The sequence below is a fragment of the Cydia amplana genome, chromosome 5, assembly GCF_948474715.1.
Source record: "Cydia amplana chromosome 5, ilCydAmpl1.1, whole genome shotgun sequence".
NCBI classification, from domain to species: domain Eukaryota; kingdom Metazoa; phylum Arthropoda; class Insecta; order Lepidoptera; family Tortricidae; genus Cydia; species Cydia amplana.
The window spans coordinates 16980842-17003989 of record NC_086073.1 but is presented as its reverse complement, the minus strand read 5'-3'; the positions used below and the strand labels follow the sequence as shown (position 1 = coordinate 17003989).

Genomic DNA, 23148 nt, shown 5'->3' with positions numbered 1-23148 from the left:
ATCTCTAAATCTGACACAGCAAAAAATCAATACGACATTGTCAAGGTTGGAAACAATACCACATTTCAATGTCGCCTCCACCGAATATCTCCAGATTTGCCGCGATACACGTAACACGATCTCACTAGGGATCGCGGAAAATCAGTTTTGAGATTTTTTTTCTCACGCGAAAAAATGACACCCGAATTTGTATGCTGGCTCTGCCTCACTCCCGTATAATATTAGAGTGTCCCGAGAGAGATAGGTAATTAAATTAATGTCCTCGCCCTCTCTGGCCCCACGTTTCGCCAGTAACCCGACACCTGCTGTGTTTTCGCTGGAATCAGTTGGCGTTTCTTTTCTGCTTTAGTTTTTGTGTTTTCTGTTGCGAGTTTTTGAACATTTTTACTGCTAGACTTTTTTATATGTCTAGAGATGAAATTTTATGTCTATTTATGTGTGCGATATCAATTTTCTAGTTGTTAGTACCTTAAGAAATTTTCCTCTGTAGAGAAAATCTCGCGACCTCAATGACCCACGAATGGCTTGGCTCAACAATACGTCAAAAACATTTTCCTTTTAGAATTTCAATTTTGTTCATATTCAGAACACCCAAAGACCTTTTCAGTGTATGTTCTGATTGTGATTTTGTAGAAGTTTTTCATTTTTCTTTACAAGTCATTATACTTAAGTACTATCCGAATTTCAATGATTGCGCACCAAGCGTTTACTTCTAACTCATTCTTTTTATTTCTTCTAAATTATTCTAACTTCTTATTATTTTCTTCCGCTTTCTACCTTCGTGAAGGTATATAGCGACACTCAAGGACGCTTTTTGACGTTATAGAGAGTTTTCGTTAAATAGAGAGAATTTAATATTAAAGTAAACCAACTAGAGGTAAAAAAGCCGACGTTATAGGGACCGCAACGTTATATCTAGTGATGGTAAGGTAAACGTACTAGTACTCGACATGCTAATTCCTAATAGATGACACCCTGCTGTCACCTCTATAAGGTTTCAAGATGACATGTGCAGTCAGCAGCAGAAGTAGCTAAGCGGGCGAGGTGTTCAAAATTACCTTGACGCGCTTTTATTCTCTTAATAATAAAGTCGCGTGAAGGTCATTTTGAACACCTCGCCCGCTTGGCAACTATTGCTGCTGACTGTACTGGGACCGATACGAGCACTAGTACGTTTACCTTATATGGAGTTTACACTGTAATTAAAAAAATACATCAAGAGCCCTGAGAACTTTTTTCAAGGCCGTCAAAAATCACTCCCCATCGATCTTCCCTAACAAGTGATACCACTTAACCGGCGGTAACCAGATCCTCGCGCATCGCACGCGCCTCTAATTTAATAAGCACATTATCACGATTAGCTGCAGTGGCACCCCTGCAAGCCGAAGTTTCCCGAGCGGGGCCGAAAACGACCGAATACGAGTCGATGTACGAAGAGGTCAGGGGCCCGTTTCTCAAAAGCTTGTAACTTGTAATACATGTGGATGTCACTTTTTGACAGCATTTGTTAGAAAGGGACTTCCACTTGTATTACAAGTTACAAGCTTTTGAGAAACGGGCCCCACGTCAAGATGACAATTGTTGATAGTAAACGCTAATCGAAACTGAAGTAATGCATGGAAATTTCAGGAAAATTTCAAAGGAAATATAGCAAACTTTCACATGGAAATGCAAAAATATGAGAAGTTTCCAAATTTATTCAAGTGGAAATTCCGCAATTTTGGTAACTTTCTGACGGCACATCGTAGCTCATACTTGAACAATGGCCAGTGTTTTTACTAATAACTGTCCGTTAAAAGTAAGAAAAACCATAGTTTTAAGTAACCGAAGGTACTTAATCATTTCTCAGAGATTTACGAGTGTCTTGTTTTTAATTATGCTAGCAGGATGTACATAACAATATCAGTCTTTGTACATTAAGAATAACTATAAAAAATAAGAGAGCACTTAGGTACTATTAAAAAGCATCATTCATAAAACAAAGTTGCAATCTTTTCTCAGTAAATCGATTAAAACATTGTAGCTCTTTGACTAATACAGAAATGTATCACCACAATACTCATTTCCCTTTTAAAGGCACGCGTCTACCAACTGTTACTATATAAAAAACTCATTTATTAAATTTGGTACAGCCCTGAGTCTAATTCTACCAGTTTAGTGTTACCTCCGCGGTAAGGTTAGAGAGACTTTATACGGACGTGTTAAGGTTCAGATTCCAATGAAGTTGAAGTTTACTCGGATCAGGGTTGGCTGGTAAATATTGACCTCCCGATTTTTGTAGTAGGAACTAAATTGGGGGTCTTACGGGGCTGGTGGCGAGCACGTGGCGGCGCGTGCGACCGGCTCCAGGATGTGATTATTTAAACAATAAATTTAATTGTAAATCGGTTCATTCATGCGACTAAATATGGTGCAAATTTTAACTTTTTTAACATTTGATATTAGATCGTGAATCGTAGATATTGTAGATTATACAAATAGGTTTTCTTAAATACAATGTTTGCTCATAGTAGGTAGCTACTTATAGCAAGCTACTATAAGGACCATTCTTTTATTTGCCATTTTGACAAAGTGTGGCAATGTCATCAATTATGCCAAATTTCTGTGTAAATATGACATTTATTATGATATTCCTCACTTTGTACTATTTAAGTCCACGGACTCTACAGCACTTTAAGATATGTCAATATTAGGTCTAGGTAAGATATGGATCGGATATGTCAGTGTCAAAGGTGACGTTTTTGTCTGAAGAAACGTTCCTTTTGGCACTGACATATCGAATCGGGCCGTTTATCAGTCGCACCATTATTTGTCGAACTTCCATTATTGTCATCGCAATAGACGCGCCACGGCACGCGACGCGACGCGTAAGTCGCGTAATGCAACTGTCATTATGGAATTTACAATCAAACCTCTTTGGGCCCGAGGTTATTATGGGATTATGGACCTAATACAATTGCCTAATAGTAATTGTTATTGGCCTCCTCATTTTGTTTTATTTAACTTTGTAAAAATACTATAAAAAGTTAGGTACCTAGGTACTTTCGCCGTAGTTTTTTTTTAATACAGGTTTTGTACAAAAACATAATTATTTTAAATATCACAATATTTGAACATCGTACGCCACACTATAAATGGTGCATATATAACTTAATAAAATATATGTCCCATGGTTCTTAATTCGTTGACTTAAGAGCTAGGAGACGTATTTTAAAGTGTGGTGTGTGCATCCATATTTTAAAATATTTTTACACTTGATAGCTAGAAATAAAAAAGAAAACAATGTAACCTCACCGCTTCAAATGTAACCTTTTGGCCAACACAAACACGAATGTTTTCAAAAAACCAAAACACACATCTGAACTTAATTCGGACTGTTCCATAATCAAATTATTCAGTTATTTTGATTGGCCGCCGACAGATCGTCAAGTGTTTTGATTTGTCAGTCACAATACCAGTTGGCTAAGTGTTTTGCACATCAAAGGCAAAGGAAAACCGACTTTATTTTATAATGGATAAGGTGAAATTTTGTATAGGGAGTGATTCAGACGTGAACCGGTGCATTCGAGTGCTAGGATAACAGCGGCAAATGTAAGTGCATTTGTTAGAATCACACTAAATCGTGGTGGATTTCTGTGGTGGAAATTATAGATTTTTTTACAGACTGCATTAAAATGGTGTTAGGTACTAAATATATGTGATATCTGTTTTTTTATAATTTATTTGTTGACCGGTAAGTCGTTCTTACTCCTACGCGTTAGCGTAGGAAGATAACATATTAATCTGCCCTTTCCATTGGATCATGTCTTGAAGGGATGTAATAAGTATGAGAAATATCTTAAGAAATGCTAGTAGGTACGGTCGAGTTCAAAAACATCTTTACAAGCCAACGTTCCAAAAATATACACGACTTTATTGTCAGTGTATAAGAGGCATGTATATATATTTTTGAAACGTTGGCTTTTACAGACGTTTGTGAATTCGACTGTACTTATGTCGATATCAATGATATTACCTATTTCTTATAGACAGATGTGCCGTTCATTTTGTAATGACAGTGCCAGTGGTAATGGTCGAATAATACGATGTAATATGAGTTAAGCACATTTTAAATATGTAAAGCTCCATCCCGCCCTTTCTGCCACGTACTTACACTTACACCTATTGTATTACAATAAAATTGATATGTGTGAAATAATACCAATATTTTCCTTAAACCATACGACACGACTACGAGACGAGGTGGCGTGATCTTATCTTTTCAAAAGCACACAATAAATTAGTTTGATAATATTATCATCACAGCCTTTCTCTACGTTTTGCGGGGTGCTAATTTTATTGTTTAGTATATAGTTGGTACTCTAGTTAGTTCCAAAATAAGAATAAGAATAATTTATTGAGAAAACCTTATTTCTAATGTTACATTCATCATCTTCCTCGCGTTGTCCCGGCATTTTGCCACGGCTCATAGGAGCCTGGGGTCCGCTTGGCAACTAATCCCAGTAATTGGCGTGGGCACTAGTTTTTACGAAAGCGACTGCCATCTGACCTTCCAACCCAGAGGGTAAACTAGGCCCGTATTGGGATTAGTCCGGTTTCCTCACGATGTTTTCCTTCACCGAAAAGCGACTGGTAAATATCAAATGATATTTCGTACATAAGTTCCGAAAAACTCATTGGTACGAGCCGGGGTTCGAACCCGCGACCTCCGGATTGCAAGTCGCACGCTCTTACCGCTAGGCCACCAGCGCTTGACCATTTCTAATGTTACATTATGCGTGAACTTTTACATATTACGAGTATTACGTACATTGTTACGTGCGCCTGAACTAGGAATATAATCCTGTATCTCAGGCAAAGAGATAATATACTACTTCATTTAAAGATCAATACCTACAGCAAATTAAAATCATGAACAAGAGACATAAATAGGTATTGTAATATCTACACTTTGTAACCAAGTATTGCTGTGTCAGTGTCTAAAATATTCGAACTAAAACAACAAAAAGACAATTTCGAAACTAATCTAGGATCAAAATATGATATTAAACTATTATAAACCAAAAACAACCATTTATCATCTCAAAGCCAGATTAAGATTCAACAATTTGTAACGGTTTAGATCTTATTTTGATTCGACTTTGAAGGTCGCTTATGCTGCATACGAAATCACAGAATGAACGCATACGATATCATACAGAACGGCCACGCACCGCCCCGCCCCGACTCGCATTACCTCGCCCCGCGACATGAATCTGGCGAACTTCTGGCATGCTCTCAGTTAGCGACTTACCCACACATACACAATGACGCGCGTGCAAACGTGCCGTGCACACATATAAACGCAAATGATTTTTGATGTGTCCGCCCTGTGACGAAATTAAGTTAAAGAGCGTGGGATGCGCGTCAATCACCAAGACGATGTCAAGGTCGTATCTAAACCAGTTCAAAATCATAACAAATTGTTTAATTAGAATCTAAAGACTACACGATCTTACTGTCTTTTTAATGAAACACGGTTTAAAAAAAATTAACTATTGCGTTGAAACCAAAAAATGTAAATGAACACATGTACAAGCTTTATAATTGTTAAATATTTGTTGTGATTTATTTTTCAAAGGTATTTTTCAATAAAGAATCACGTTAAGGTCGCGTAGTCTTTTGCTAATGCTAAAAATCAAAATTACCTTAAAATCACAATTAAAATTACCGACAAAAATCGTATAGTACCGTATAAAACATAGTTTATAACACCTAACCCTTTCTAACTTAGCTACCCTATAGCCGAGGCAATTTATTAGTACCGCGACGTGAATGAGACCAGACAATATGGGGGCGGGTTATGAGGTTATGATTTACATTGTGGGCTTTAATTACTGTCATATTCTATCAGCTTAGAGGATGAAGCTTATAATGTTTAATGAACATTGGGTAGTGCTCTCTAAAGGCGTATTATTTGCGGCTTTACTAAAAACAGACCTAGTTTTGTAGTATTTTAGGGCTCATTTAGACGGCGCGCGAACTCGTATAGAATTTTAGTTACATTGCGAACAATTGAGGTTAGGTACATCAATTCAGCCGACCGATCAAATGACACAATAGGCTACATGACTAATTTTCATTTATGGTACCAACCGATCGGGTTTGTTTTTAGGATCAAATGTCTATATGGGACCCATTGCATTAAAGCAACACAAAAGTCAGAAATTGTAGTCAAAGGCAGTCGCACTTCACTCGCGAAACGCCCTATACAAAACGGCAAGGGAACGTGACGTCAAGGTCTCTGGTCTCTCTCTCTCTCTCTCAACAGACTTAGAGGAACAATATTATGTACCAAATGATTAGATTCCTTGCTGACAAAAATGTAAAAAAAAATTCTCGCCTTAATGGCATGTTTGTTTAATTTAACCACTGATGTATAAGTATTAAATTCCTGCTCGAAGTTCGCCGTGCGTTGCAAGTTTCAACGATGTCACAGCATCCATTTGGCAAGTTGTTTCACTATAACGATACATTGCGTCGCTTAGCTGACGGCTACAGACAACAGATATACAGCGGACACACTTGAAGTTTTAACCGCTGACCTACTTACCTATGAACAAAGAGTTTCCAACGATGTCACAGCATCTATCGTATTTGGCAAGTTGTTCCTCTTTAACGAAATTTTGCGTCGCTTAGCTGACGGGCTAAATAAAACAACATAGTAAGTATATGCAGCAGAGAAGTAGCTTGCCATTAGCCTTATTTATATTTTATATTCGTATGTATTCGTAGAATCCACAAAAAATAAGTGTTCAAAAAGAAGTCGGACAGCATCGAAACGAAAAGTCAAAAAAAACGAAACGCGTTTATATACAACTACAACATAGCTAAGTGTTTGTAAGAGCCACCTAATGGCCTATGAAGGCATAACTTAGAACATTTTGTTACTATAAAGAATGACTCACTGTAGACCGGGCCGTGTCCGGGCCGGAGCTTCGGGCGCTTACTTTTTTATGGCAATGACAGGTGATCACGTGTTGTTTTCCATAGAAAACGAAGCGCCGGAAGCTCCGGCCCGGATACGGCCCGGTCTAACATGAGTCATCCCTAAGTGGTTGATAAATTAATAATATCTTGTCCACCGCTTATTAGGTATGCTATGAATATATGAAGTGACAGAAAAAAATTAAATTGTTTTTGCTTTTTTTACTCAAACATGCCCGAGCGGTTTTCTTGCCAAAGGGTCAGTTGGTGTGACAACGTACGCTGTGGCAGGAATGCAGCAAGATTGCCGTCCCCGTCGGGATTGCTCGCAACTATTCGGGAATGCTCCAGTCACTTCACTTATTGCGATGTATTTGCGAGTGGGGCTTGGCCCTGTGTCAGCGGATACTTAACTACTTGTTTATTTATTTAATCTTTATTGCACATAAGAAAACACACTGTACAAAAGGTGAACTTAATACCATAAGGCATTCGATCTCTACCAGTCAACCTTTAGGTAAAGCAGATAAGTTGCTTGTTGTTGTTGCTGTTGTTGTTGTTGATGTTGATGTTGTTGTTGTTGTTGTCCAATGGCACCCCAGAGGTGCAAAGGGCCTTCACAAGCTCGTGACGCCTTCCTATCTTCAGCGACCCTTCTGACCTCGCTCCAGCTCTACTTAACTACTTATCACTCAATAAAGCAACACTGAATCGGAATGGAGATCTCTCCATTCCGATATATTCATATTATTTTCTAGGTAAAAACGCTTCTATTGAAAATCTTTTCAATAGAAGCGTTTTTACCTAGAAAATAATATGAATATTGACTCTGAATTGGGTGGTAGTGGCATAGCAAACGAACACAGCTGGTGCACACAATTATCGCTAATTTTGTTAGTCATCTGTGTACAAATACTCCAAATACAGACCGTCTTGATCAACTATTAAAAAAGTGCATCCGCCCGCGTGTAATGGGACCACGCCCGTTCCAAGAGTGCCAGGAATTCGGGATTTTAGGGGATCCAGCTATATTGTGGAGTATTGTCGTTGACGATTGTCTATTATCTCCGTCATTATCACCGGTGCAGTAAGCACTGGATATGCCCCGGCCGTGTCCAATACCCGCCCGCGCGCAATGGGGCCTCGCCTGTTCCAAGAGTGCCAGGAATTTGGGATTTTAGGGGATCCAGCTATATTGTGGACTTGTCCTTGGCGATTGTCTCCGTCATTATCAAGGGTGCAGTAAGCACTGGATATGCCCCGGCCGTGTCCAATGCTGTCCAATACCCGCCCGCGCGCAATGGGGCCTCGCCCGTTCCAAGAGTGCCAGGAATTCGGGATTTTAGGGGATCCAGCTATATTGTGGACTTGTCGTTGGCGATTGTCTCCGTCATTATCAAGGGTGCAGTAAGCACTGGATATGCCCCGACCGTGCCCAATACCCACCCGCGCGCAATGGGGCCTCACCCGTTCCAAGAGTGCCAGGAATTCGGGATTTTAGGGGATCCAGCTATATTGTGGACTATGCCACTAGCCGGCTATTGTCGTTGGCGATTGTCTCCGTCATTACCACCGAGACGGACGAGACATCTAGAATTCTAGAAGTGTCTCATTGTCATCAAAAATAGTTAAAACAATCTGACAAATCTAACTAAGCACTAAATTGGCAAGCGCCTGAGGGTGAAGGCGCCAGCATTACCTAATGACCTAATGTCAAATGCGTAACTTACGTGTTTAGTGGCAGTTTTTGAAGATGCAAAGTCGGTTCAGAGTTAGCTAAGATGGACTAGCAGGTATCAGTAAAAAATAGAAAATCATCCTGGTTCCTGAGGTCCCAACGCCGAGATAGACTACCTGCCCGTCCCTCTTTTATTAACACAGTTGGAAAAAGACGGGTAGTCTATCTCGCCACGTAATCACGTCGCTGGCCGAGAGGTGGGACACCCGATACTGCGGCGATGGATTCAACTCCATACTACAGTGGGGAAATAAATTTTAAATAGTGTAAGTAGTTTGTTTCTTGTATACTAACATAGTTTTTAAGTATTACCAACATAGTTTTAAGTATTTTTAATGTTACTAACTTATTAAATTATACTTTAGTTAATTTTAATTTATTGTGTATGTTTTATGGAATTTTATTCTGAAATAAATTATTTGATTTGAATACTGTCGCGCCAATCATGTGTTAGGGGTGCTGACTATGATTTATAATAATTAATAGGTAATGTATCTTTAAAATATCGCTTTCGACAAATATATTCCTTTAGTCATCTCTTCCAGCTAGACTAAGTCGTTGCGATGGAATGCTACAGTCACCCGGTTTATTGCGGACCAAATGGACGCGCCTCTGTTTGGAAATCTGGGGGCCCGGAGTAAAATGTTAGAGGACTTTGTTTTATTGTCAGACCTTAAGTGTAGAAACTGCTAAGTATATGTTTAAGTAGACACTTCGGTACTAACTGCTTGGACGCGACGTTCCGAAGTGGATCATGGCCTCCGAAACCACAGACCGCCATGCTTCTCTGTCTATATAATTATGTAGTATTTATTTATCAGTTTCAGAAACGGAAAATATTCACGAAAACCGAGGATGATAATTAAGACTATCTGTATTTATGATGGACTAAAAAAAAATGTCTTACAAAAGACACAATAGTAATCCCTCATAACTGCCTTTCTCTATTTTGGGATGGAGGTATTAAAGATCTGTACAATTCTATAAACAAAACATATAAACATTACTTAATGAACACGTGACCAAAAACCTTAAGAAAACAATTTTCCAATTTCCCACGCAACGCCAAAGCGGCATAAGTCAAAAAATCTAAAATTCTGATCTAAATTTCAAGACATTGCTTTACGCGCCCTATTCCACCTCGTCATCGTGACATAGTGCGTTTTTCCTTTAGGGGTTGGAATACAAATGCCCTCGCTAGAGGGTGCTGAATTAACGAATTTGTCAAACTGTCAAAGCTTTATTAGTTTTTCTAGCGATGTCTTCACGGTGTCTTCATTTGGGCAATAAAATTGGGGAATTTTCGTGGTTTCTGAAGGGCTCCTATTGTTTCGCATTGATACTTTAGTCTGATTGCTCCCTTGGAGAATATTGTTTGTAATAAGTATATAGTTCTCCTTATTATACAAATCATTAAAAATTCATGAATTTCATAATAAATCACAGTCCAGATATATCTATTTTTACCCTAAATATGATAAATTCATCATCCTATTACATAATTTTATTCAGTAATCCATAATCAAAATAAGAAAAGCATGTTTTAGTTGTAGGTAGTTAGTTCTTACCTACTGTAGGTTCCCTACTTTTGTTTATTTGTACTCGCAATATATATTTCTTACTGAAAATGAAGGCCACAACTATGTTCGTTTCAAAATCAAGTCCGAATTCTTCTCCCATTTTTCCTCAAAAACAAAACACGCCAGAACAAAACACGTCTCGGTAGCCAGTACTATAAATCTCCCGGCTAAGTGGCATTTACACACAACACATATCTTCCGTAAGAAGCAAATCGTAAACGTCCTATGCTACGCGCGGGCATATTTTACAAAATAGTGGGGTGATTTCGGGTCAGGGTTTTGGGAGGGACCTTTTTAAATCAGCGTTGTTGAGCTTTTGTCTGGAAATGGACACGGTTTGTTAACACTTAGAGAGGAATGTTAAGGACACAATAAATTGATACAGAATGGTGAAATTGGTTTATAAAATGGGTATGTGTGAATAGGTATCCTGAATCAAAGAATTTTATACTTTGTAAACTATTCCTTGAACCACCTAGTTGTAACTAACCGTAAGCAGTGCTTACTAAGCACTAATTATACCTACATAATAAACAAACTTGTTAAATAATCGGTTAATATCCACATTTCAACTATTTTTGAGCACAGAGACCACTTGAGTTACAGCTATTTGTTATACCTATTATAAAAATATTTCAGAAAAAAGTTATTAAAATAACACGAAAGAGTTAGCTAATAGGCTTATTATAAGACGATTAGACTCTTTATAGACAATCACTTGTCTCTTGTTTGAATGCGTCTTGGCCGCAACTTCAACACAATAATCCATCCATATCACATCGAAACTCAAAATCCAATAAGCCATTTTGTTTTCATACCAAGATGGCGGGTGTTTGCGCACGGCAAGACTGCGATTCCATTAGAACTGAGATAGGAGTGTTTACCCAGCGGCGAGTGATTCAATCATTGTTGCCGACGTTTACTTAAACGCTGGTTTTGTTGGTTCAATCAAAATTTTAGGTTATTTTGTTGAGGCCTACAAAGGATAACAGGAATTGCGTGGATAACTAGTTAGTGGAGATATTTTTTGATTGTACGAGTAATTTACCAAACTAGGTTAGGAAATTACTAAATTATGTTATAAGGTTAAGTTTAGTTGTATTTACTTAATATAAATTTGGCATAGGTACAGTCAAAAGCAGAAGTTGCTTTAGTTGCTATTCAAGATCTTGACTAGCTTTAAAGTGAAAGAAGTGAGGAAAATGTTGTAACTTAACCGTTTAACTACTTGTGCTGCTGAATATACTCATTTATTATTGGTAATTTCACCTGTCAAAGTGAACCGAATTTCAGAAATCGACAACTTTTTCTGCACTTTAGAGTAAATTTTGATGCGATTATGGTATTCTTCAAAATAAAACGTGCAATAGTTATCACTTTCCAGGTTCCCTTATTTAACCTTTTACTAATAGTAAACTAAATTAAACCCTCTGAAAACACAGGCATAGCCAACATTTCCTCCAAAAATCTCTAAGCAGGGATCGATAACATTTTTTCCCAGTCTACTAAATCCTATATCCGTGGTCATCCCCCCCAGGCGGGGGGAGGGTCGTAAACCGGGATTCCGGCGAAATCCGCACTTCACTAGAGCGTGGTAATCACGACGTCTAGAGTGTGGATTTGTAGGTATAAACGAGCGGCTCTTTTTACCGACTGAGGATCGATGTGTTTTCCCGTTTTATTTACAGTTTCTTTAGTACATTTTTGTAAGTTTTGTATCAAGTATATAAAAATAATTACGATAAAAGTGATAATCTTGCAATGATATGAAAGTTAGGCTAATACAAATAAAATAATATTGAAATAGACAGACTTTTTGCGACAATAATGATGAAAATGATCAAATCATAATATGTATTACTACATACCTTCCTATAAGTATATGATTTTTCATATTGATATAGAATTGTTGATTTTTTTGCTATTTTTCCATTTGATTAAGTGATTAAGTGCGTCTAAAAAAATTAGGTTTCCTAGAAAATTATGCTTAACTCTAGCAGAGCTAAACCTACCAAAAGCACCTTCGCTTCATGTCACGGTATGTAAGGACCAAAAGCTTATAATTCTCATTAGTTCCACTCCACACTTCTTGCGACAGCCTTCCCAAAACTTAAACCGTTTCACCAAAACCCGCAGGCAACACTTAGTCTACCGCAGATATTGCTGTTTCCAGGCAGCGCACGTTGCACTGCACTCCTCTCGCACCTGGCTAAGTGCACCCCCAATTCATCGGGAAAGTACCCTAGTTTCCACCAAGACGCCGTGTTACACTGTGAATATATATTATATATGTTTATACTTAATTCAGTCTTAAAAATGTTGACGTTTCCTGGTCGTCAGAAGATGTCAACATTTTTACAAGAATTAATATTTGGTATGGCAGATTACCTCAAAAAAAGGTATCGACAACATTTTTCCCGAAATAAACATCCTGGTTTTCACAACAACAATGCATCCCAAACTGCCTAACTTTATTTTAGGACTATTGCAACATTTGCAACCCTCTGCCAAGATATCTAAACATGGTCTCTTTATCACAATGGCTTCTATGTGTACATTATTCGATATACATTAAAAAGGTGTTGAACTTTACAGTTTTGTATCGACCATTTGTTAAAGAGGACACGGACACGACTCGAGCCATTCACATTTCAAATTTAAAACCATTTCATTCTTTTTCATTTCACTCCAAAGTTCCATGTTCAAAATTCAAAACGGTGCAAGCCAGTGTTGCCACAGCGTTCCAAAGTACCCTGCATTATCTATGAACATGTAAATGTTACCTGAATTCACGGCGTCTCTCCCCAATTTGCTTCGCCGTTTTTTCTCTAAGTCCCTGAATAATTAAGTCTGGCAAGACCGCGGCTAAATTATTATTATGGCTGGCGGTTTTTTAAGCTGCTGCTTTGGCGTTGTCTATGGTCTGAAGGGAGGTTTTATGGGCTTTTTCTTATTGTTTCTTTATTGTCTTTTTGTAAGCCGCAACGGCAATCATTTGGAAAGAAGGATTACAATTGTATTAAAGATTTTGCAAAAATAATGTTGAGATATTTTATTGACAGAAAAATTGCTTTGTTTATTTATTACGTTTAAACTCTGCTCTTACGCAAAGCGCTGGTGCGTCATTGAAAACTTCATGTTTTCATGGAAATTTGACAGGAATGATGACATTGCCTCACTTTGTCCGTTTGCGTTTTTTTTTATACCACATAGGTGGCAAACAAGCATACGGGCCGCCTGATGCTAAGCAGTCACCGTAGCCTATGGACGCCTGCAACTCCAGAGGTGTTTGTTATTGGTACGACTTTAAATTCGATTTTGACCGCTGTTGAATTTAAATTGACAGAGTCGTCTTTTAGTAGCATCATCGTCTTTTAGAATTTACGTCTAATGGACCTGTAAAAAAATACAGATGTATTTTTTTTTGTTGCGGCCGACATCGTATAATCTTGTGATATAAGGTGTCTACCTTAACATTTTCTTTACCTTTTGAACTCACTTAAAAACTAAAATCTACCTTTTCCTTTTAAAGCTTCTGCACTTCGCGTACATCCTCGACCATATTTCGTGAAATCTTGCCACCGAAGCACTTTAAGTCGGGGCCATAATATATTTAATTCACGACCGCCCAAAGTACTTCCCCATAAAAATCCAGCGCCGTGATACTGTGCAGATGAGCCGCGCAGGGCCGGATTCGGTAATTATATTTGAATTATCTAACTTATAATAAACGCAGATTGGGAGATCAGGAAAAAGGTTGTGAAGCCCTGCTTAGAGATGTTTGTAAAAGTAGAAAATGGTTGCAATGATAATGTTATGAATCCCTGCACAGATTTCTTTCTTATTGGATTAGAGAAAATATTATCTACTTATCGATCTATACGTAAGTAGGTTATTTTATTTAACCCAAATGTCAGAGTGACAAATAATTTTAGATTTTCCACAGGATTATAAATATCGGTAAGGCATGAAGTTAATTTCAATTCATCATTATTATTTCGTATATCTAGAGTCACAAACTGTCATAACCTACGGTGTTCGCTTTATATTATAAGCTAGACATTTTTCTAATTCCGACCAAAAAGAAATGATTACAGACTAGACCCCCACGATTGTGTAATAGTATTATAATAATTGGTTTTATTGCGAATCCCGCGTTACCCGATAACGGCCGACCTTAGCAATAATGTCGCTGTGATTATTTTATGGCGTAATAACATTATTTTGCCATTTACGGATATTTATATAATTTATATTAGTGGATGCGGTAATTCTGTTTATAGTAGGTACGCTTTAATAATCAGCAATTAATTATATAGGTACGTGTATCTACCCATTATTTCAAACATACATAGTATGATTAATTATGTGCACGATTACCATTTATTTTGTTTGCCTATTATGTATGTTGTTAAAAGTATGTATTTAATAAGTTATTGATCTACTTGTCAATAATTACGTAGCCAAAGGTTGGGTGATACTTTTCAATATTATATAGCTATAGGAAACAGTCAGCATAAAAAGTCCTCTAATATTATTCTCTTCTATTTCTCTATATAACTTCATTATCTAGACAGATATGTCCCTATACGAGTATCTAGAATAATTACACTGTGACAGATACTTTAGAACGTGACTGTAGAGATATATCTGGAGTTCCAGGGTGTCAGATAGATATGAAGCATTATTTCATCGACAAACGCGTATCCTTACGAAACTCATAATAATTAGTATACCTAGTGTGTGTCACAAAATGGACCCAACTCAGCATAATGATAGGCTAAAAACTAGCGCTGATCTTTCGTAGGGCCCATAAAATCTTTATTTTAATAATCTTACCCGAATAACAGTTTTAAGTGATTCACGGTTAGTTTCACTAGACTAGACTTATATCGACCGGGATATCATATGAATATCGGGAGCTCGAAAACAATACAAAAGGTAATCACGGTTCATATCCCGGTCGATATAAATCTTACCCCTAATTCTAAAAACTATTAATATTTTCCACATCGCATCACGTAACATCTTCAGTCCGGGCCTGGCCGGTTATCCGGACGGGAATCCCGGATTTACGGTTATAGCCGTCCGGGATGCGCTCAATCACAACCCGATATTAACGTTACTGCACACGTTTACGTTACGTTGCCGTTGATTTTTATCGTCCGGCTAAAATTCAACTGTGCTCTTTGAAAAATGAATCTGTTTTGGATTCGATAGTCGAGGATACGGTTGTACTTAGAGGATATAACCAAACGGAGACGCCTTGTCTGTAATTTTCTGTACAATACAGTCTGCCGATTTTTGCGGGGGAGGGGCACGTCAAATGTATACGTAACGTAAAAATAGCCATGTCAGATAAACGTCAGTCCATACATAGTGTGTGACCATTGGCCGCCTATTTTGGACAGAGGCGAACGCCTGTTATAATGGCTACTCCGAACTGCTGTATTTTCCATTGGATTGATACAAAATTGTGTTGTAGAAGTTACATTCAATGTGTTGTAGAAGGGTCTCTATGGTTTCCCAAATAGTTTTAAGCCATAATGTATTGTTTGCCCGCATTTTCGTTAGTCATATTCCTTTGGTTCAGAAACTATTTACTTTTCAGGATTGCCATAAAACAAACCTAAACTAACCTAACCTATCTATAGGATAACCTAACGAAAATCCTGCAATTTTAACGGTTTCATTTTTATGACTAATGATAATATGACAAACAGTACACTATGACTCAAAACTTTATGGGAAACAAGGGCCCCGTTGTAGGTTTGTCAACACAAGCCTTTGTCACTCAAATGTCGTGATACTCTGTACCTCAGCATATCGATTCGATAGACAAGTTCTCACCCGGGTCCCCCCGGACAATTAAGAGCCGCCCTCGCAATATCGCCGTCATTACGCGGAGGTCGCGGAGAACCGGCGGACAGACAAATGATCTACTTAATCGATGGAAGAAAGAGACTTAGTGTACCCTGTTCAAAAATATTTTACTTGTGAGCCTTTACAAACCCGTGTTTTAGGAAAAAATACTACCTCAGTACCTACTTATGAAATTTTAATACCTATTTGTTGGTTTGATATCTCTTTTCGAGTTATACCTATAATCCTGCGCCATGCTTTAGTTTAACCCAATAATTAATTGGTAGATAAAGACATTAAATCCGCTATTTGTAAATTATAGCATTACTCTTGAATTTCACAATGTTTATTTAATATTTAATTTAAGTAATACGTAAATGTTGAGGCTTGGTAAATCATATCGAGAAATGTTTTTACAAAAATGATTCCGTTTTGTAAATAGGAATAGCCGCATTTATAAATATATACCTCGTAACCATCCACATAGAGAAATAATAGGCATTTAAGTATGTACCTTAGGTATATGTTTCTAAGTAGGTATTTACTTACCAACTACCCATTAAATAACTGCCAATAGTGAGCCACTTCAAGTGACTCATTTTGTAAACATAGGTTGTTAGTTGTTACGCCGATAGGTATTGGAAATTTCAAATATAGGTATATAATTATTTACGTATCTAACTGTATGTAAACATTATTGATATTCAATAGTAGTTTATGTGACTGTACATAATGAAGGGCATTAAACACGAGTGTGGGTTTAAGAAACGAACGAAGTGAGTTTCTTAAAAGGATCACACGAGTGTTTTAATGCCTAATTATGTACAGTTACATACACTACTTTATCTACCCACATATCATAAGCCTTCATGATGCATTCAGGAGCCGCATATTATGACCGGCATCGCGGTGTTGTTCAGGGCCACTAACAATAATTATTAGTAAAATAAAACAGAAAACAAATGCGAAAATGAAGAAATTGATTTAGAACAATAATAATTATTTACCTACAGTTTGGATGGTGCAATTATTATAATTCACTTGCCCAGCTCGGACAGAAGTATGTTCCTTTGTATTGTTTCCTTGACTTAGCTGGTAATAAGTCATTTATAACGTTAGTTGCTTTGTCACGGATATCAGGAGGCGTCGCCGAAATATCTATATCATCTTGATCGCTCATTTTATGGTTTAAATTCAACAAATTGAACAATTTTATGCAACAAAACAATTTTTAACCTGTAATGGCAGTATTGAAAAGTTTTCTGGCAGCTGTCATAGTTTTTTTTTTATTCAGAGACAAACTAGAGTCGGCCCCAACTATCATATCGTTCGATATCATACTTACGTGCGACATTTGTCAAATTTGTTTGAAAATTAACAATTCATTCCGAACTAAACGTCATCTCGACTGATATTAGAATAGAGGTCAAATCAAATTTCTTTGTTTTTCAAAGATGTTCGAAATTTGAATGCATAATATTATCGAAATCGATGTTATTATTTAGCTATAATACCATTGTTACAGATAAGAAATTTGTTCTAACAAAACAGTATATTTTTATGGTGGTCATAATGTGTGGTTCATGGACGCATCATGGAGGGTTTATGATATTTGGGTAGATAAAAGTGTAATAAATATCAGCTATTAGAATTTATTCATGATAGGTAGGTACCTACCTACAGAAGTGGGGCTTAAGTATTTTAGGTAGGTAAATAACATTGGGTTAGGTCATTAGGGAAGTTGGGGATCTAATAGTTCTACTATTAGCAAAACAAATAGGTTAACCTAAGCTATTCTGTTTTCCACATTCATTTTATTTTGACATCTTATAATTTTGAGATTTATCATTACGTCATAAACATCAAACGATTAAGTACCTACCTAAGGTACTTCTTTTGTAAAGTTTCGTCTTATTAAATAACACCTAATAGTTAATTTGGTATGGTGCTTATACCTTAACTTAATGAGGAAATGACGACATAATCTCAATTCTAAAAAAAATAGTAAAATAAAATGTAAATAATTTGTATGGGATTGCGGCTTCGCACAGCCTAGTATAAGAGTAGCCAAGATTTTACGCCGGCGTAAGTCCTTACGTTTTACGCCTTACATCTTGTAAGGGAGGGGTAACGCGCCCGCTGCCGAGAGTTGAGAGTTTAAACAGCTGTTTAGGCTGTTAACGTGTTGTTAGTACATTTTTATTGTTTCGAGAATTGTGCCGAGGATTTAGAAGTTTTGGTATAAGTACACTTAAGTTGAGGTTAAAATAAAATTGGTGTGAATGACGTAAGGGACCTCATTTTGACGTAAGTGACATAAAAAATAAGTAAATGTTCCAAATATGTTGTAAAACATAAAAATTGACGACTATTTATATTATTCTGAGATTTCATCATCGCAGGTACATAGTTCTAATTTAAACGAAAAGTTTAAAATATTTATAACAATAGGTAATAATAACTTAAAAACAGCTTCTTGTCGGTTTATACCTATTAAATAGAAAGATAGAACCTGATTTAGTATCATATATATTAGGTTCTCAAACAATAAAACAAAGATGTACCCAGCATACTAGACTGAAACACACTTCAAACAAAACCTCCCAAAATACTCCCTGAAACATCCGGCAGTAAAAATCTGTAGCCGTATTGCGAAGACGGCAGCTAACGAGCGGGCCGGCGCTGATTTCCAATTCAAAGGAAAATTGCGATCCATAACGGCAGTGGGGGGGTTAATCCCCCCTCGGTTGCTACGCGACGCGGGGAGGAGTCGCGCTAAAATCACGGCCAATAGTACGACGGGTATAAATTGCTCCCGTATCGCGACACTCCGCGCGAGCGGGAGGTGTACACGGATTGTAGCGCTCTCTCTCTAATGAACTGGGTTTCACCACTACCCTTGATTGACGTCGGCCCTTTTCTGGTCGATACGGCCGTGATTTGTGTAGGTAATTACCTACTGCAGTTGACACGGCATTGGTCCGCGCTGTTTACAGCTCGTTATGTACTAAGTTGTATTGTTTTGCGGTCGTATATAAAGTTGCATGGCTACCTGGTTTATTAATTTAATTTAATTAATTTAATTTGTTCTTTTGAATGAAAATATTGGAAGCAAGGATTAGATTTATTGTTTGTTTTGAATGTAGGATAATTCAAAAAATAAACAAGTTCCTACCTAATTAAATATTTACTTGTACCTAGGTTATTTTTATGAAATGGTGTACATACTTATTTAATAAAGAGTTAAATAAATGTAAGTACATAGTGATTGAACTGAATATGAATACGTAATTAATTGAACAAGTTCATAAAGTCATAAATGTTTATAGGATACGTGTAAACTGTTGTACCTATATAACCCAACCTCCAATTATATTTTATAAGGGTTTTAATGGAAAAAAACCTTGGATTATAAAAATGAATTATGTCAATTTATTTATGCCAAATTGTATTAAACACCAATACGGGAACTAGGTGGTACCTACGGATATTCTACGTAGTCAATTAGTAATTTTTAATTATTCAAACTCTTAGAAACCATATCCTGTAGGTATACCTATAAGTAATATTAGCAACACAGTGCGGCAAACAATAAAATTAATAGCATTCGTAAACAATTAAACAAAAGACGCTCCGCACGACGCAATATTAAATTCCTATCCACACTTGAATCACGATACACATAAACTTTTAATGCGTTCACACCAACAGGCGCCAAACAAAACTAGCTCTTAACCCGACCCAATAAGATCCTTTGCTCGAGATATTTCTAGAAAACGTCAGATCAGCTATACATTTTATAAGTCCAGGGTCGAATCAGAAATGCTGGGCTGGGCAGAGATTACGCGGACGTGTATACGCGCACGCGGTGACCGGGTCCGGGTACCCGGGTATGCGGGTATTGCGGGACTGCAAGTCCACGTACGATCGATAGGATTATTTGCGGAATCGGGTCGGATTAGGTTTTAATGGAGCGGCGGGTTGTTTTTGCGGACGTGCTGCCGTGTAAGATGAAGGCTTGTTGTCTGGTTAAGTTGTTGGAGATAAAAAAGAGTAAGAGTTTTCTATTTATGTACCTATGTATTCCTTTATCTGACCAAATAGGTACTAAGTGAAGTATTAATATTGCTCTTGAACCTTTAAACACAAAAAGGGGGTTATATGAATGGGTTTCTTAACGAATCAAACCTTAATATATATTTACTTCCTAGACCATATCCGTTTCAGTTTTACACGGGTATTTTAAAGGGGTCCAGTGATGAACTTGCTATAGAAAATGCTTTTAGTAGGAAGGTACCTATGTTTCCTCTACAGGAAAATTACAAATTAAATTAAAAATATATAAATAAAAATAATTAAGTAGGTAAATATCATTAGGATATACCTACTAGATATAGGTACCTATTCAAAGTAAAGAGTCCTACTTACCTAATTCTGTATCTATTATCGAAAATAATCCGTCAGAAACACTTAAAAACCCCCCTCCTTAAAGGTTGTCTGGAAGAGATAGCACTTTAGCGATAAGACTTGAGGTTGTGCAATAAAGAGGATTTTGTATTGTATTGTATTAAAAACCTTTTTCTCATTGTCAACAGGCGAGAAACCCCACAAATGCCAAGTTTGCGGCAAAGCGTTCAGCCAGAGCTCCAACCTCATCACGCACTCCCGCAAGCACACCGGCTTCAAGCCGTTCGCGTGCGAACTTTGCGGACGGGCGTTCCAACGCAAGGTGGACTTGCGTAGACACAGGGAGACGCAACACGCGGATCTTAGACACGTGCCACATACTGATGTGCATGGTATGCACGCGGAGTTGATGCCGGAACATAGAATAGGTAAGCGATAAAGTGGCTTTAAAATGTCAATAGCGCGGTGTAGAACATTCCAAATTCAACACAGGGGAGCGGAAAGCGAGTGGAAAGCATAGAAACAGGGAGACCCAGAATCATAACTTGAGATTTTCAGGATTGATATCCGTCCTTAAGCAAGTTCTAAAACATAATGTTATGGCAGGTAAGGTGAATGGCTTCGAAAATTTACGAATTAACTATGCTCATATAATGTATCCCAGTATTCCCAGTACATCATAAGAGTTATACACAATACAAAAAGACGTCTATGGAGTCATTTTAACTAGAATATCTGGGAGACCGAGCTTTGCTCGGAAAACATAGATCGATTTTTCGCCCCCCAAAACCCCTATATAGCAAATTTCATCGAAATTGTTAGAGCCGTTTCCGAGATCCCCCAAAATATATAAATAAATGCACTTCCAATTAAAGAGAAATGTAAATACTCGGATGGAGATCGTTTTGAATGATATTACGGTACCGCATATCCACGAAGTGAAATACTTAGGTTTCGTAATCGATTCGGGACTAACTTGGGCCCCTCACATAGACGCGACGTGTAAGCGTCTCGCTTCTGCGTGTTTCGCGTTGTCTAGGCTAACTAACAGCCTTTCTGAGGAAAACCTAAGGAAGGCCTACTATGGTTACTTCCATTCTATACTCATCTACGGTGTAGATCTATGGGGTACTGCTGCGGACCGTGAGAGACTATTTAAATTACAAAAGCGTGCCCTCCGCATTATGACTAGAAAGCCACTCGACCATCCGGCTAAAGAACTGTTTAAAAAATGTAAAATACTTACGTTACCTAGTGTGTACATAATAGAAGCATGCAAATACTTGAGACAAAATCTCGATCAGATCCCCACTCATAGTCAACTCCGGGGTAGCGTGACGCGCAGGCGTAATCAGTTGGTCGTACCCGCGTGTCGCCTCGCGAAAACTAGGAAGTCTATGCATGTAATGGGAATCAGACTGTACAACATACTGGACGATGAAATAAAGCAAGCTTCTAGCGATGCAATATTTGTCCGCAAACTAAAAGCCGTACTACTGGAAATAGCTTGCTATACCATTGAAGAGTTCTTTGATGGCCATGGGTCATGGCCTACCTACCTACCTACTAAACTATATTAGGAATATAAATAAAATGTTATTATTAATTGTAATATGTTTTGAAATTTTATATTAAGGATAATTGTAAATAAAATGACTTGTAAATGTAAATATTTACCAATAAATATCATATCATATCATATCATAAATATACAAGAATGGTTCGTTTAAAGGTATTATATAGATATCTTCATCTTACGCCTACGCCTCCACTGTCTGTCCCATAACGACGTATAAATCGTATAATTTTAAACTCAAACACTCTATGGCCTCCATAATTTCACCTTTCAATCAACCAAGTAGCTAAACAACTAAACAAACCGTTTCTTCCAGCAGACCTCCACCCCCCGCACCCCGAGATGCGGCAGCACCCCGACTTCAGACCGCCGCACGCGCCCGCGCCGCTCCAGCCGCTCGCCTCCTGAACGGCGACCGCCTTCGCGCCGCCCAGCTGGCGCTGAGGCAATCGCGGCCCTGTAGCCATCCACAGAGTCGAAAATATAAGAAAATAGAAGAACAGTGATTAGAGTTCCGCGTTCGCCTACTAGTGCTGAGGCGATATCGACCCTGTAGCGATTAGCGCAGAGTCTATAATTATACAACAGTGATTCTTAAGTATTGGAATGTCTTACGTACCAACTGGTGCTGAGGCAAACGCAACCCTTTGGCGAGGTACACACAGACAGAAATATAACAGTGCTTCTAGACTATTGGTGTCTATCGTACCAATTGGCGCCGAGGCAATAACGACTCTGTGGCGATCACGATAGAGTCTGAAATGGTACAACGTGATTTTTAGAGACTATTGAAATGTCTTTTTTGGATCCACGTCCGAAAAATGACACTGAGGCAATTTCAACCACTGACCTTAGAACATTTTACACAAGCGTATTTTTTCTTCACTAAATGTTAACGCTAACTGTACCTACGTAAGTACAGTCAGCTAAGCTAATAGTTTTGCTGCCTGTACATTAAGTAACGATTTTCCAAAGATTACCAAAATACAATTAAATTACCTAATATTATCCAATAACCT

The 23148-nt window shown here is 37.8% G+C and overlaps 1 protein-coding gene across 2 annotated transcripts in view; it reads left to right on the top strand.

The window, feature by feature from the left end:
• LOC134648335 (zinc finger protein Gfi-1b) overlaps positions 1-22598 on the top strand; it is a 96939-nt gene extending 74341 nt beyond the window's left edge. For both annotated transcript variants that reach the window (XM_063502845.1, XM_063502844.1), the window contains exons 5-6: positions 20742-20981; positions 22449-22598. In XM_063502845.1, the coding sequence (XP_063358915.1) occupies positions 20742-20981; positions 22449-22537 (329 nt within the window). In that variant the 3' untranslated portion in view covers positions 22538-22598. The remainder of the gene's footprint in view (positions 1-20741; positions 20982-22448) is intronic.
• The last annotated feature ends 550 nt before the right edge of the window (positions 22599-23148 follow it).